The 15,520-nt window shown below is 52.0% G+C and overlaps 2 protein-coding genes across 2 annotated transcripts; one reads left to right on the forward strand and one right to left on the reverse strand.

Moving 5' to 3' along the window:
* The first annotated feature begins 1,007 nt into the window (after positions 1-1,007).
* Positions 1,008-15,017, forward strand: Plscr1 (phospholipid scramblase 1). Its single transcript, XM_042697566.1, has 9 exons — positions 1,008-1,141; positions 6,514-6,538; positions 7,267-7,329; positions 8,482-8,759; positions 9,516-9,558; positions 11,368-11,588; positions 11,709-11,870; positions 13,076-13,237; positions 14,664-15,017. The coding sequence occupies exons 2-9, from the start codon at positions 6,526-6,528 to the stop codon at positions 14,718-14,720; spliced, it is 999 nt and encodes a 332-aa protein (XP_042553500.1). The 5' UTR covers positions 1,008-1,141; positions 6,514-6,525; the 3' UTR covers positions 14,721-15,017.
* Positions 1,447-3,071, reverse strand: LOC122123144 (basic proline-rich protein-like). Its single transcript, XM_042697560.1, has 2 exons — positions 3,014-3,071; positions 1,447-2,906 (listed from the first exon to the last, which is right to left on the reverse strand). Exons 1-2 carry the CDS (start codon positions 3,069-3,071, stop codon positions 1,447-1,449), a joined length of 1,518 nt encoding a protein of 505 aa, XP_042553494.1.
* Positions 15,018-15,520: the final 503 nt, after the last annotated feature.

Genomic DNA, 15,520 nt, shown 5'->3' on the forward strand with positions numbered 1-15,520 from the left:
GGGGTTTGGTTTTTCTCGTTTTGTTTTGGTTTTATTTTTTGCTAAATTATCAGCAATCTGGCTTCCTTTTCCTGGGACTCCAGGTCCCACTGTCCCTGCGCAGATCAGGACCGGGAAGAGAGCAGAAGAGGCCGGCTTCTGCTCCTGGCCTGGCCCGGAAAGAACTGGCGTTGGGCAACCTTGTCCTGTCTCATGCCGGATGCCGGCCCAAAGGTAATTGCCGGACAGCACTTCCCGTAGCTGGGGTTTGGCAATGACATCATGGAGAAACCCTTAAACACCAGAAAGAACCCCCCATTCTCACATGCCCCTAATTATTTTTCTTGTGGTGTTACTAACATTTGGGGGTTGGCCTGATTCTCTCTCTCTCTCTCTCTGTTTCCTCTTTCTCTGTCCACCTCCAGCCTCTTCTCAATCTCAGGCCTTTGAGGAAATCTCCAGCTGCCTGCTGACGTTGAGGGCCAGCAGGGCGGGCGGGCAGGACAGCGTGTGGAGGAGGACGCGGGAAGGAGCTCCCACCGCTTTATTTCTCCCCAGCCTCGGCCTCTGCATTGTCTCCGTGGCGATCTCACTGCTGCTTTTGCAAACAAGCAGTCCAAAAAGAAAAACCAAAACCAACCAACCAACCAAACAAACACCCCCTTCCCAGGAATTCCACCAAGAGGTGCGCGTGGTGGAGACCGAAGTCACACTCCACACCTGCCCCGGAGCCTACGCAGAAGGTGGACGTTGAGGCCGAGAAACTCGGTCTCTCCTCCTTCCTCCTCCCCCCCCTTCCTCCTCCCCCTCCCCCCCTCCCCACACGGAGCCGGGATGAGGCAGGACAGGGCCAGGAAGTTCCCGCAGCCCCAACCAGGGGATTGGCCTGCTGCTAGCAACACTCCACACCCAGGGCAAGCCGTCCTGAGAGGAGGGGGAGGAGGGGGAGGAAGAGGAGGAGGAGGAAGAGGGGGAGGGGAGGAGGGGGAATAAGGCCGAAGGACAGGGGAAGGGCAGCCCCGCCTCCTGCCCTGCCTGGCCGCAGCTGCCCTGGCAGCCCCCTGTGCTCAGAGGAGGAAGGAAGTCCTGTCCCCAACAAGCCAGAAAGCGAAACCCACAGCGGGCGCCCAGGCGGACTTGCTGTGCTCCATCGCTGCCCCAGGTAACCCCGCCGGCTCTGCGCCTCCGCCGCTGGACCCAAGCTGCCCAGGCCCAGGATTCCCAGACCACGGCTCCCAGCCGACCTCACAGACTGGGGTCAGGGGCTCTGGGCTCAGGGGCTCTGGGGTCAGGGGGACTAGGGTCAGGGGGATTGGGGTCAGGGGGACTAGGGTCAGGAGGATTGGGGTCAGGGGCTCTGGGGTCAGGAGGGCTGGGGTCAGGGGGACTGGGTTTAGGAGGATTGGGATCAGGGACTCTGGGGTCGGGGGACTGGGCTCAGGAAGACTGGGGTCAGGAAGACTGGGGTCAGGAGGCGGGGGTCAGGGAGACTGGGCTCAGGGGGTCTGGGCTCAGGGGGTTGGGGTTAGGAGGGCTGGGCTCAGGGGGGCTGGGGTCAGGAGGGCTGGGGTCAGGAGGGCTGGGCCCAGGGAGGCTGGGCTCAGGGTGACTGGGCCCAGGGGGGCTGGGCTCAGGGTGGCTGGGCCCAGGGGGGCTGGGCTCAGGGGGGCTGGGCCCAGGGGGGCTGGGCTCAGGGGGACTGGGCCCAGGGGTGCTGGGCTCAGGGGGGCTGGGCCCAGGGGGGCTGGGCTCAGGGGGGCTGGGCTCAGGGGGACTGGGCCCAGGGGTGCTGGGCTCAGGGGGACTGGGCCCAGGGGTGCTGGGCTCAGGGGGGCTGGGCCCAGGGGGTCTGGGCCCAGGGGGGCTGGGCTCAGGGGGACTGGGCCCAGGGGGGCTGGGCCCAGGGGGGCTGGGCTCAGGGGGTCTGGGCCCAGGGGGGCTGGGCTCAGGGGGACTGGGCCCAGGGGTGCTGGGCTCAGGGGGACTGGGCCCAGGGGGGCTGGGCTCAGGGGGGCTGGGCCCAGGGGTGCTGGGCTCAGGGGGTCTGGGCCCAGGGGGGCTGGGCTCAGGGGAGCTGGGCCCAGGGGGGCTGGGCTCAGGGGGGCTGGGCCCAGGGGGGCTGGGCTCAGGGGGACTGGGCCCAGGGGTGCTGGGCTCAGGGGGACTGGGCCTAGGGGGGCTGGGCTCAGGGGGTCTGGGCCCAGGGGTGCTGGGCTCAGGGGGTCTGGGCCCAGGGGGGCTGGGCTCAGGGGGACTGGGCCCAGGGGTGCTGGGCTCAGGGGTGCTGGGCCCAGGGGTGCTGGGCTCAGGGGTGCTGGGCCCAGGGGGGCTGGGCTCAGGGGGACTGGGCCCAGGGGGGCTGGGCCCAGGGGGACTGGGCTCAGGGGGTCTGGGCCCAGGGGGGCTGGGCCCAGGGGGACTGGGCCCAGGGGGGCTGGGCCCAGGGGGACTGGGCCCAGGGGTGCTGGGCCCAGGGGTGCTGGGCTCAGGGGGACTGGGCCCAGGGGGGCTGGGCTCAGGGGGACTGGGCCCAGGGGGGCTGGGCTCAGGGGGACTGGGCCCAGGGGGGCTGGGCTCAGGGGGACTGGGCCCAGGGGGGCTGGGCTCAGGGGGTCTGGGCCCAGGGGGGCTGGGCTCAGGGGGACTGGGCCCAGGGGGGCTGCGCTCAGGGGGGCTGGGGTCGGGGGGGCTGGGGTCAGGAGGGCTGGGGCTGGGGTCAGGAGGGCTGGGGCTGGCGTCAGGAGGGCTGGGCCCAGGGAGGCTGGGCCCAGGGAGGCTGGGCTCAGGGTGACTGGGCTCAGGGGGGCTGGGGTCAGGGTGACTGGGCCCAGGGGGGCTGGGCTCAGGGGGGCTGGGGTCAGGGGGGGCTGGGGTCAGGAGGGCTGGGCTCAGGGGGGCTGGGCTCAGGGTGACTGGGCCCAGGGGGACTGGGCCCAGGGGGGCTGGGCTCAGTGGGGCTGGGCTCAGGGGGGCTGGGCTCAGGGGCTGGCCCAGTGGAGGAAGCCCCCCCTTGGCGGGCAATGGACGGAGCCACCCCCTGCAATCCAGCCGTCCATCAGAGAAGAGCTGGCCGGTGTTAGAACCGTGCCCATGGCCCGATTGTGGTGGGCATTCTAGAACTGGGAGGGAAGCCCAGCATGGAGCGGGCTCCCAGGGGAAGCCCCCCAGCCCCCGAGGGGGTGCCCTGGGCTCACCCCGCGCCCACCGCCTCCCGTCCAGGTCTCCCAGCATCTTCCTCTCCGGGGTCCCCCGTCCCTCCTCGCCTAAGGCCTGGGGATTACAGGACTGGCCTGGGCTGGGGTGGGGGGCGCAGTGTCAGCTCAGAGCCGCACCCCAGGCCGCACAGAGCCCCCCGCGGAGGCCCCGGTCATCTGCCACCTCCTGCTCCCTCAGGGGCCCAACCGTGGTTCTACTCAGGCGCCATTATTCCTGGAATTCGGGGGGTAGCCAGCAGCCCCATCCCCTCCGGCTCTAGAAACAAGTAGGTCTGGGAGGTGAGCAGCACTGACCGCTGTTTAGATCTTTGAACCATCAGCCAATGCCAGGACCTGACAATGAAGGAGAGGGCTGTTTTTTTTTTTTATTTTCCCCCCCTAGGAGACTCTAGAACATTCCATACCTGGCACCCCATACCCAGGACACCAGGGCGCGGAGGAATGTTGACGGTTTTCTTTTCCCTATACTCTCTCTGTGTTTTTATTCTTTGCGCTTGAGCATATTTTACAGAACGCATTTGGTTATCTTCATTGTTGGTCTCTGGGGTGTCTTTGGGTACCGGGCTGGCCAGAGCCTGCACGCTGTAGATATTAAAGGAACACACCCAGCACAACACCCAGGTTTTGTAGGGAGCGAGCAGGTGATAGTGACGTGTATGTGCACAGAGCTTTCGGAGCCCCTGCGACAGATGGCTGGGGCTGAACCCCAAAGCCGGCATTCACCGCGGAGCTTTGGATCTTCCCAAGTTTCGTTTTTATCAGACAGTGACCTCAATCTTCCCTCACCTTGGGAAACCCAAACAGCCACAGGAGTCAACGGAAAACCCAAGGCTCTTCTACCTTACTGAGAAATTAACCCTCCTTCATTGAGTATTGTTAAGATGCCCTGGGATACTTGCTAACAGAAGTGTTAGGTCTTCTTTGTGTGCTGGCCCTGGGGCTTGAACTCTGGGTCTCTGAGCTGGACTTGAGCTTTGAGCCACAGCTCTACTTGTGGCTTTGTGGTGGTTCACTGGAGGTAAGAGTCCCACTGACTTCCTTGCTGGGGCTGGCTTTGAACCTCAACCTTCAGATGTCAGCCTCCTTGGGATTACAGGTGTGAGCAACAGGTACCTGGCACTCTCTCTCTCTCTCTCTCTCTCTCTCTCTGTCTGTGCAAATAGGGATCTGAGGCTCAAGGATATGAATCATGATTACTTCAACAAGGTTAGTGAACATTATATCGCATCAGAAACAAAAGCAAAGCCGTTTTCTCCCCGAGGGTTTATTCCTCTTTCGACCGAGGAAATGAAACCACCCCGTAACAGAGAACACGAAGCGGGTCGCAGACTAAGCGGAACGCAACCCAAGCTACTACTGTCTCAGATTCTCCCCAGTTAGGGGGAATCGTTTTTTTTTAATTCAAGTGACACTATAAAGTAGTATTCTTTTTTTTTTTTAATACACTTGTTTTGTTTCCTTCACCCTTGCACACTGAAGTAGGGCTTTACAGCTGGACTTTGGGTGACAGGAACATTTATAATTTATAAATGTATAAAACATGCTATGAACACTATACAACACTTATAATCACACACACACACACCCAGTCTCTGCACGGGGCAGGCGCATTTTACAGGGACAAATGCTGTGAATTTGGAGGCCCACCAGCCTGGTCCTTCCCACATGCATCAGTCTCCGAATCCTCCAGACGTTACCTCGACCTCCCATGAATGCAGGCGATCGATTTACAATCAGGGCCTGACCAGCACAGGGAGAATTCCCGCCCTCTCCTGACATCTCTTATTTTATTGGGAGGAAATTACACAGCTAGAGATCAGGTCTTTTAGTGTTATTTTTTTTTTTAAATAGCAGTAGGGTTTTTTGTTGGTGGTGGTAGTGGTCGTGGGCTTTGAACTCTGGACCTGGGCGCTGTCCCTCAGCTCTTCAGCTCAAGGCGAGCACTCTACCCCTTGAGCCACAAGGCCAGTTCTGGCTTTTTCTGCTTATGTGGTGCTGAGGAATCGAACCCAGGGTCTCAGGCATGCAAGGCAAGCGCTCTACCCCTGAGCCACCTTCCCAGCCCTGTTTTTATTTATTTATTTATTTTATGTAGTAGAATGAAATAAATATCACCTTTGGCTTGAGGAGAGTCGGTCTGGTGTCTCCTGTGCTTGGAGTGGGTAGACCTTTTATCATCTTTTTTCTTTTTGTTTCTTTTGGTCATCCTGACAAATAGCCTAAGTCTGTTTATACCTACTCTGTAGGCGTTGTCATTGTACAATGCTCCAAAAAATGCTTTTTGGCTCCAGGCTTCACTCCCTGTGTGTGTGTGTGTGTATGTGTGTTAACCTCTCCCCCCTAGGAGGTTTTACAATCCACAAACAGCCCAGATCGGCTATGAGGATGTAGGATCTTCACAGAACGGCTTTGACAGCAGACACATGCTGGTGTTTATATTATGTATTCCTCTCCATTTCCTCCCTCTCTCTCCTGTGGTAGAGTTAAGAAGAACAGATGTCGTGTTCGGATTATATGTTGAAATTCTGCTTGTTCCTCAGTAATTGTGCATATTCAATATTATCTTACTACAGATTGTTTTTCCCTCACTTTGGGCATATCATAATTTCCTCTTTCTCTTTCCCCTGACATCTTTCTAGAACTTTTCTCTTTTCAAAAGAGTTGTCAAATCCGCCCTTCAAAATTATTTTGAGCTGGGCCCAGATGTGGCTCACGCCTGTCATCCTAGCTACTCAGGAGGCTGAGATCTGAGGATCATGGTTTGAGGCCATCCCGAGCCGGGAAGGAAAGTCTAGGAGACTCTTATCTCCAATGAACCACCAGAGACAGCACCCAGGCCCTGAGTTCAAGGCCCAGGACCAGCACAACAGCACCAAAACATACACGATCAGAATAAATGATGAGTTAATTCAACCTGAGACAAAGCAAATCACTTCTATCATGGAGCAACCCAGGCCTCAGAAGAGATCCACTGAAGGACCAGAAGGGCTAGTGATGCCAATTCCATTCGGCAGTGGTTTGGGGGCAGAATAATTACTCCTGCTCACTCACGTAGTGTAGCACCCACAGTAAGGGCACCAAACAGACAAAAACATGCACAGAGGGCTTTTGAGAGCCTGGAAGTTTCCCTTTGGATCTCTAAGGAGGGAGTGAGCTCAAACTCCAGGAGAAGCAAATCTCGTGGGCTGCAGCTGGGACTCATCGAGACCTAGCGCCCACAAGACAGCCCCCAGACGTCAGACCCCCAGAGCAGAGTCCTGCTCACTGACATCCTCAGAAATCCGTGGACACGGTGCTAATCTGAGGTCTTCTTTTTCAGACTCTTGAGATCATGGACAAGCAGGGTAAGTGACTGAATCCTGCATGCAATATTCAATCACAAGGGTTGGTTCCTCTCCTAGAATAACAGAGCAGGCTTTGGGTGGCTATGTGCTGCAGGACCTTTACCCCGGAGAGATCTGTGAGCCAAACAAATGACTCTGGTGTTGATATTTTTTTTTCCCTTCAGCAACACAAAAGGAAAGGTCTCTCAATGTAAACTCTGCAGAACCACAGTGCTCTGCATGCTAAACGTGTTTGAAGACCTCAAGCCGTGGTCTCATTTGCTTTGACATTCTTCAGTTCAATTGTGTGTGTGCGTGCGTGTGTGTGTGTGTGTGTGTGTGTGTGTGCATACCTATGTGTGAGTAAACAGAAATGAAGTGCATATGTATACATGGTATTTAGGTATTTAATATACACATGCACTTATATATACATAATTAAAAATTATCTTCAAGACAGTGTCACAGTCCTACAAGTTTCATAAGGCATTTTAAGATGAATTCTGGATATACAAAAACAGAATTCATTCAACAGGCCTTCAATGTCACCTTACGCTTAAACCTGCAGCCATTAGCGCTGAAGCAGGTGTGATTTAAAAACAAACAATCAAAAACCCAGTATGTACTTTGGCCTTTTTTTATTGCAGCATAAAAACCACACCAATGAAGTTACCTAAAGACCCTTCCTTACTTCATTCTAGTGTTTGTTTTATTATGCAAACCTACATTTCCCTCTCCTTGAATTACAGGCAAGCAAACCACGGCTCAGAATCCAGGACTTCCTCCTCAGTATCCACCCGCCCCATTCCCAGGTAAGAAAATAGTTGACTAGAAAGAAAACCTGGTATCAATTGATTGATGATCCAAAGGGACAGAGAGAAGAGGGGGAGCAGGGGGAGGAGGAGGAGGAAGAGGAGGAGGGGGAGGAGGAGGAGGAGGAGCAGGAGGAGGAGGAGGAGGAGGAGGAGGAGCAGGAGGAGGAAGAGAAGGAGAATGTGCTTTTACATTAAAATTTGAACGGCTCTTTTCTTGACTTTTCTTTTGCTATACTTATTTCCCATAGAAATGGCTAACAAAAAAAAAAACTAATAAAATCCACGTTTACAGCTAGGTGCCGGTGGCTCATGACTGTCATCCTAGCTACTCAGGAGGCTGAGATCTGAGGGCCGTGGTTCAAAGCTAATCTGGGCAGGAAAGTCTATGAGACTCTTATCGCCAATAAACCACCAGAAAACCAGAAATGGCGCTGTGGCTCAAGTGGTAGAGCGCTCGCCTTGAGCTGAAGAGCTGAGGGACAGCGCCCAGGCCCAGAGTTCAAGCCACATTTACATAGAGCTGTGTGATACAAGATTTCACGGAGAACCCCACAATACATGCAGACCCCAAAACACAGATACTAAGGCAAATGTTTTTGTCGCTTCTGTATCTGGTCTCAAAGTTGTGTTCCTGTAGTGACATTTATCCTGGGGTGATGTTTTTGTTAATGAGTCCTGGCCATGTCTACTGGACAGTGAGCGTTCAATAAGATAAATGCTTAACGCATTGCAAACGGAGTGACTCTGAAATAATTCTCGTTTCCCTTCTGCGATGCCTGTGCTGATTTCCCATGCATCTCTGGTCCTTCTGAAACGGGCCTCGGGCGGGGTTAGAATCACCAAACGATTCAGCCTGCGCCGGCCCTGGGAGCTTGGGTTTGGGGTTTCCCACCCAATGCTCCCCATTCCTTGAAGGCTTTGGGGAGATGGGGGCCAGGATGTGGGGGACTCTGGGTTATTTATCGTTTCTTTCACATGCTTCTTTCCCATCCCCGGGGCTGACAGCATCATCATCTCCTCCGAGCTTGGACAGGAAGGGCCGTGCGGTCTGTCTGTCCACCTGCCTTGTGGACGCTGCACCCAACCACCCAGGCTGTGCTGAGAAGCCCTCTCTGTGCTCACAAACGCTTCTCCCTGCTCTAATTTCAGGACATCCTGGCTACCAAGGGCCCCAGGACTCTTTCCCGGTCCCACGAGCTGGCTACCCGGTCCCACCCGCGGGCTTCCCGGTCCCACCGGCTGACTACCCGGTCCCCCAAGCAGGTTATCCAGCCCCACAGCCAGGCTACACAGGCGCCGGCCCCGCAGGCTTCCCCATCCAAGGCCAGCCCGGGTATGGCCCGCCCGGGGGGCTGGCAGGTGTACCCTGGATGGCAGCACCCCAGCCTCCTCTCCACTGCCCACCGGGATTGGAATATTTGAGCCAGGTAAGACCCCACGTGCCCAGTATTCATAGAAGAACCCCCTAATTTGGAGTCTTTAGTCAGAGAGGGGTGGGGGAAGAGAGGAGGATCTTAAGTATTACGTAACAGTGAATTTCAGCAGTACGAGGGCCAGCGTTGCTTTGGGATGAGAAATCCCATCTTCGGATGAAGAGGACGGAGGACTGTGTGTTCAGTTTCCATCCTTTGGTCTATAAGAAAGGTCATTTTCAATTGGAAATGGTCTCGAGTCGAGCGCCTGGTGTGTGGTCAGTCACGTGCCCCCCTCTACTCCCTACATTTTCCCAGGGAGCTCCACAGCAGTCAGTCCATTCCCCAGGCGATACTATAAAACAGAGAGTTCTTAACTCAGGATGTCACGAAACACACAGAAAAACGATCGCCCCTCACCTCTCAGGATAGTGCAGGGCACTGCCATGCGAGTTTCCCTTTTCATGGTAGGATAAAAGCTCTTTAGCTAGCACTTAAATGTTACCAATAATCCCTTGAGCCTCCTCTAGGAAGAATCATGTTTTCTGGTTCTGAGAATTCGGTGTCAGTTAATTTTACCCAGCCTAAATTCCCCCAACGTAAGTCATTCACAAATTCAACAAACACTTTAAAAAAATCAGTTTGAACTATTAATTTGCCTTTGCAGTAAACAAGCAAGCAAGTCATCTCCACCTTCAACTATTGACAACATGGAGTCCAGAGCACTGATTCACACGCTCTCCGTTTTCTGTTTTCTTTTCCCATGAACAGATAGATCAGATTCTGGTGCACCAGCAAATTGAGCTTCTGGAAGGTACGTGCTGCTTGTGTCTGGGCAGGACAGAGGTTTACGCAGGTAACGCGGTACCGCGGCAACCGCGCTCTGAGCTCTCCGAAGTGGGGAATTTCCACCCATGAATTTACATCCCTGCTCCCACGAATGAATGGAATTCCCAGCCTGACCGGCCATTGGCCTCTGAACGCCAGCCATCAAATGATCTCACTACACCTCTGAAATGGTCAAAGCGGAGGCAGAGGGCGGGGGGGCGGGGGCATGCTGGGCCTCCTGTGTTCACTGACGTAGGAGGAGAATAGCACACACACACACACACACACACACACACACACACACACACACTCAGATGAGCTGGATAACCCCTGGGTCCCACAGACCTTAGAGGACACAGGACACTTCTGTGTCCCAGCTCACACCAGCAGCCCTGGGGGGGGTAGACGGGGGGATCTGCTTCCTCAGAGAGGGCCTGTGCCACAGGCAGTTAGGGGCACTGCCCACGGGTGCAGAATTAAAGTTAAGAAGCCCCTGGGTGCTTCAGGACCGCAGCCAGGGAAAGGAGAGCCTGGGAAGATCCGTAAATGTCACCTGGGCCCGTGGATCTGAGCGTGTCAGGAAAACCCCGCTGCCTTGTGCAGTATGTGTGTGACAAACATCTTCACCTCTCTGCCAAGTTTCTTTGCAGTGGTAGAAGCTAGAATGTAAAGAGTGTGTGTATGTGTGTGTGTGTGTGTGTGTGTGTGTGTGTGTGTGTGTGTGTGTGTGTGTGTGTGTGTGTGTGAGTCCTGGGGCTTGTGCTGTTGCTGAGCTATTTTTTTCCACTCAAGACTGATGCTCTACCACATGAGCCACAGCTCCACTTCCAGATGTTTGCTGGTTCATAAGAGATTAGCATCTCTGTGGCTTTCCTGCCCAGGCTGGTTTTGAACCATGATCCTCAGACCTCAACCTCCCGAACAGCTGAAATGACAGATGTGAGCCACCAGCAGCCAGCAAACATAAAATATTTTAAAAGGAAGTTAGAACGTGAACTGTACAAGAAGAGTAATAGATTTTGGGGGTGAGGGGGATAAATTGAATTATCCCTAGATAGTCGTTAAACTATTTACAGTGTAAATCCTTAGATAGCCAGCATGTTTATGGTTTTGTTCCGTTTCTGTAAACTAGAATTTCTCCAAAGGGCAGGTGTTGGTGGTTGGCTGTATGTCTTTCTGGAATTTTGAAAATATTCTTTGGTATGTGATATGCTATAAAATTCAGATCTCCAGATATGATATAGATAGATAGATAGATAGATAGATAGATAGATAGATAGATAGATAGATAGAGATATGCATCTTATTAAACAAAATCTCAAGCGAATTGATTGAATAGTGTTTCATAGAGAATGAACTTAGCAGACATCCATCCCTCCACCCCCAGTGCATGAAATCTGTGCTTGCAAAATGGGTGGTTTTTGTTTGGTTTAGTGTGTGTGTGTGTGTGTGTGTGTGTGTGTGTTTTGTGTGTTTGTTTTTTGTCGGTTATGGGGCCTGAACTCTGGGCCTGGGCGCTGTCCCTCAGCTCTTCAGCTCAAGGCGAGCGCTCTACCACTTGAGCCACAGCGCCACTTCCGGTTTTCTGAGTGGTTTATTGGAGATCAGAGTCTCAGGGACTTTCCTGCCCGGGCTGGCTTTGAACCGCGATCCTCTTACTCTAGATCAGCTGTGAAACGCCTCCCCCCCCCCCCATGGGTGCACGGCTTGGACGGTCCGAGCGGTGGCAGAGCTCCGGCCTGGGTTCAGGGACTCACGGTGCTCCGCGCTCTTTCTCTCCTCTGCCCTTTCCCAGTCATCACGGGCTTTGAAACCAACAACAAATACGAAATCAAGAACAGTCTCGGGCAGAGAGTCTACGTGGCCACCGAGGACACCGACTTCTGCACCCGCAATTGTTGCGGGGCCGCCCGGCCCTTCACCCTGAGGATCCTGGATCACACGGGCCGGGAGGTCATCACCCTGGAGAGACCCCTGAGATGCAGCAGCTGCTGCTGCCCCTGCTGCCTGCAGGAGGTGGGTGAGCCCCTCTGTGAAGGCCGGGGCGCAGGCCCGGGCCGACCCCCAGCCTACTCATGGGGGTGTGTGGCCATTCCACGTGCTTGTGTCCTTGCTCTCCTTTGTTTGCTCGTGTAGATCGAGATCCAAGCCCCTCCCGGCGTACCCATCGGCTACGTGGCTCAGGCCTGGCACCCCTGCCTGCCCAAATTCACCGTTCAGAACGAGAGGAAGGAAGACGTCCTGAAAATCGTGGGGCCCTGCGTGGTGTGTAGCTGCTGCTCAGACATCGACTTCGAGGTGAGGAACTGGGGGGAAGGGGAGGCAGAGGGAGGATGGGGGAGGGCGGGGAGGAGGCGGTGCCGGGCTCAGACTCCTCAGTGTGGCAGAGGGGTGTGCCCTGCGAGTGTGTTACACACGCAGGACACGAGGACTCGGGGCGCAGAGACCTCACAGCGCGAGTGTGCTCGCGTTCCTAACTTCCTGCGTGGTGAGCGTCACTAGTAACACGGTGTTGGCTAGAAAAAAGTAGGAAAAAAGAAAAAGCAGTATTCAAGAATCAGTAAGTCCTAAGCGAAAGCAACAAGTAATAATAGACAAGTAAACATAATCATCTGAAACGAATATTTTATCATTTTAGTACTTATTACTTCATTATTTATTTTATAGGATGATATGCTATGTATAACTAATAGATACCATAGAATATGGTATCTATAGAATATTAGAATAGAATAATAGAATAATCAATAATGCATAATATATGATATTCTAGAATAATGATGCGTGGTATAAGTATAATAAGAAATAGGAATAATGTTATTGAGCAGCAGCAGTGCTAGACAAAAACAAGCAAAGACACAGCATGAACATGTCCCCCTGATTTCCTGGTATGGAGTCTTATTAAAACAGAACTTTCACCCGGTCATCTAAATCTGGTGCTTTGGGTGCCTGTAAGCTCCATGCCCCGTATAGAAATTCAGCTCCCACTGGAAGCCCAATAAACATTAAAAGCTTTAATGGGGTTCATGCCCAATTCTCCTTCCTTCCCTGCATTTTCCATGCCCCCCCGACCCCCTCCACAAAGAAAGAACACAGGAGCAGCCTACACTGCGACCTTCTCAAAGAAGAACTCTACTCCAAGTTCATTTGTTGTTTTTCTAATGACTTGCAAACGTTTCACTGGAGAGAAATTCACATTTGCATCCCGTTTGGTGAAAATCCGGTCTGGGATCAAGTCAAGTAACTGATTACTCCCTGCTGTCTCAGTACATCATGGAAAACGCAAGATATTTCGGAACTATACGTTGCCCACCATGGATCTGTGCTTTGTTTTTTCCCGGTATCTGTGCATAGATATAGAAAACATAAACATATCTATGAATTGCAGATCTTCATATAGAAATAATGATGATACGGTATTTGTTTTATCATACTGCAAGTCTGAAGGTGGCTTTTCCATAGAGTCTCGAGCCATCTCTGAGACCTTGTTTTCTTCACTGTAGATTAAATCTCTTGACGAAGAAGTTATCGTTGGCAAGATCTCCAAGCACTGGTCGGGGTTCGTGAGAGAGGCGTTTACAGACGCCGACAATTTCGGGATTCAGTTCCCCTTAGACCTTGATGTGAAGATGAAGGCTGTGATGCTGGGTGCCTGCTTCCTCATCGTGAGTCTCTTCTAGATTCCCGTTCCCTCGTTGTAGAGCCGCTCTAGATTCCTGCTTCCTCTTAGTCTCTTCTAGATTCTGTTCTAGATTCCTGGTTCTTTATATATCTCTTCTGGATTCCTATTTCCTTGTTTAAGATCTGTTCTTGATCCCTGATTCCTTATATATGTCTTCTAGATTCCTGTTTCCTCATCACAAATCTGCTCTAGATTCTTGTTTATCATAAATCTGTTCTGGATCCGCGTTTCTGCATTGTAAGCCTGTTTTAGAATCCCATTCGTTGTTGTACATCTGTTCTAAATGCCTCTTTCTTGTTGTCTGTTCTAGATTACTGTTCCTCCTCTAAAGACTGTTCTACAATTCCCATTATCTTTTGTGCTGGTCCTTAGGCTTGAACTCTGGGCCTGGACGCTGACCCTGAGACTCTTTTTCTCAAGGCTCTACCACTTGAGCCACTGCACCACTCCATCTTTTTCTGGGTACTTTATTGGAGATATGAGTCTCACAGATGTTCCTTCCCAGGCTGGCTTTGATCTATGATCCTCAGGTCTCAGCTTCCTGAGTAGCTAGGATTAGAGGCCCGAACTATCGACACCCCAGCCTTATTCTAGATCCCTATTTCTTAAGTCTGTTTTAGACTTCTGCTTTGTTGTGGGTCTGTTCTAGATCCCTATTCTGGATCCCTCATTGTCTGTTCTCGGTGCTATTTCACTGAAAGTCTGTTCTTGCTCTTCTGGGTCATAAATGGTCTCTCTAGCATCATTCTCAGATGAAATCTGAAAATTGTGTATTCCCACATAACCTTTTCTTTAAAAAAAAATGAATAAGTTCTAAGCAAGGATTGCCTAGCTGTGGAACCCACTCGACCCCCGCACTCCGGGTAGACAGCTGACAAGTTTCTCCCTGGAGAATTTCATCTCTTGCAGGAAACAGAATGTGGGCTTGAGGTATCATGCAGAGGTCTTTGTCTTGGAACTTTTTTTTAATTATTAAAAATACCAAACCAGTGCTAAGGGAACACGTGGGAAGCTTTTGGTCTTCACCCAAAGTTTAGGACACTAAAACAAAAACAAAAAACAAAACCCACCCTGTAGCTCATTACATGGCTTAATATGAGGCGTTGTAAATCAATCAGAATGTTCAATAGATCATTCTGGGGGAGGGTGGGGGAGGGGTGGGGGAGGGGGAACCACACGGCCGTTGGTCACAAGTGATCAGAAAGCGAGGGACAAAGGACAATGCTAGACACAGAGGAAATGCAATTCATGGGGCTTCCTCACAGGAAGAAGAGGCAAGATAGTTCATGCTAGAGGAAGCAGAGGCTGAGGAGCCAGGGCCAGAGTGTAGAGAGCTCACACTGATCCAGGCCTTGCGTGTCTTACTTTGTTATTGAGACTTCATTGCGGCCATGTTTGTCTTTCTCTAGGATTTCATGTTTTTTGAACACACGGGAGACAAGCAGCAAAGAGTAGGAGTATGGTAGCCAAGCAGTGACGTCCTCCCCGCCCCAGACCATCTGAGGATTTCCCACTGACCCGACTTTCTAACACAAGGACACGATGCTTCTCTCTTCTTTTCTTGACATTCCTCCTGCGTGCACCAGGTAAACCGCGAGGCCCGTGGCTCCCGCTCTGCGGTCCCGCCGACCCGGGCACGCGGATTTCCCGTGGCGCTCGCTTGCGTATGTCTGTACACTTCATTGTTGTTTTTACGATCTACTGTGAATCTGGGCGAAAGGCCATAGAAGTTTTTACACTGAGAAATAAAACTTCCAAAGAGACAAACTGCTTTGAATGGTAACCTGCGACCTATTTTTCAATTTTATCACAAAACTAAAGCCTTCCTAAATTGCGCTACTAACTCGAGTGACGGTTTATCTCATGGAATGTGTGAAGTGGAGCCTGGGTGGAGGAGGAGCTGCCAGACGCTGGGTTCTGTTTTCACCAACATGGATGGATCGATATGTACTAGACATAGCTAATGTATTATGTTAGGTATTAGATACACATATTAATATATTATAAATTATATATAGACACATATCTAATATATCTAATATATGTTATATAGATAGAAATTGATATATTATTTATACTATTATACTATATAGATTCTCATCTATATAGATGAGAATCTATATAGTATAATAGTATAAATAGTAATATAATATACTATAGGATATTATATACTATATATACTATAGTATAAATAATACTATAGTATAGTATTTTTATCTATTATACTATAGATATAGATATTTATACTGCTATACTATAGATATAG

The sequence above is a fragment of the Dipodomys spectabilis genome, unplaced genomic scaffold (genome assembly GCF_019054845.1).
Source record: "Dipodomys spectabilis isolate Male_0828 unplaced genomic scaffold, ASM1905484v1 ptg000222l, whole genome shotgun sequence".
In the NCBI taxonomy this organism is placed as follows: Eukaryota; Metazoa; Chordata; class Mammalia; order Rodentia; family Heteromyidae; genus Dipodomys; species Dipodomys spectabilis.

Excerpts from the sequence above, each read along its gene's own strand:
- LOC122123144 (XM_042697560.1), bottom strand. The coding sequence starts at position 3,071 with ATGGGCACGGTTCTAACACCGGCCAGCTCTTCTCTGATGGACGGCTGG. Across the intron at positions 2,907-3,013 it reads GGACGGCTGGATTGCAGGGG|TCCCCCTGGGCCCAGTCACC; the intron begins GTGGCTCCGTCC and ends CCCTGGGCCCAG.
- Plscr1 (XM_042697566.1), top strand. Across the intron at positions 8,760-9,515 it reads GATTGGAATATTTGAGCCAG|ATAGATCAGATTCTGGTGCA; the intron begins GTAAGACCCCAC and ends TCCCATGAACAG. Across the intron at positions 11,589-11,708 it reads GCCCCTGCTGCCTGCAGGAG|ATCGAGATCCAAGCCCCTCC; the intron begins GTGGGTGAGCCC and ends TTGCTCGTGTAG.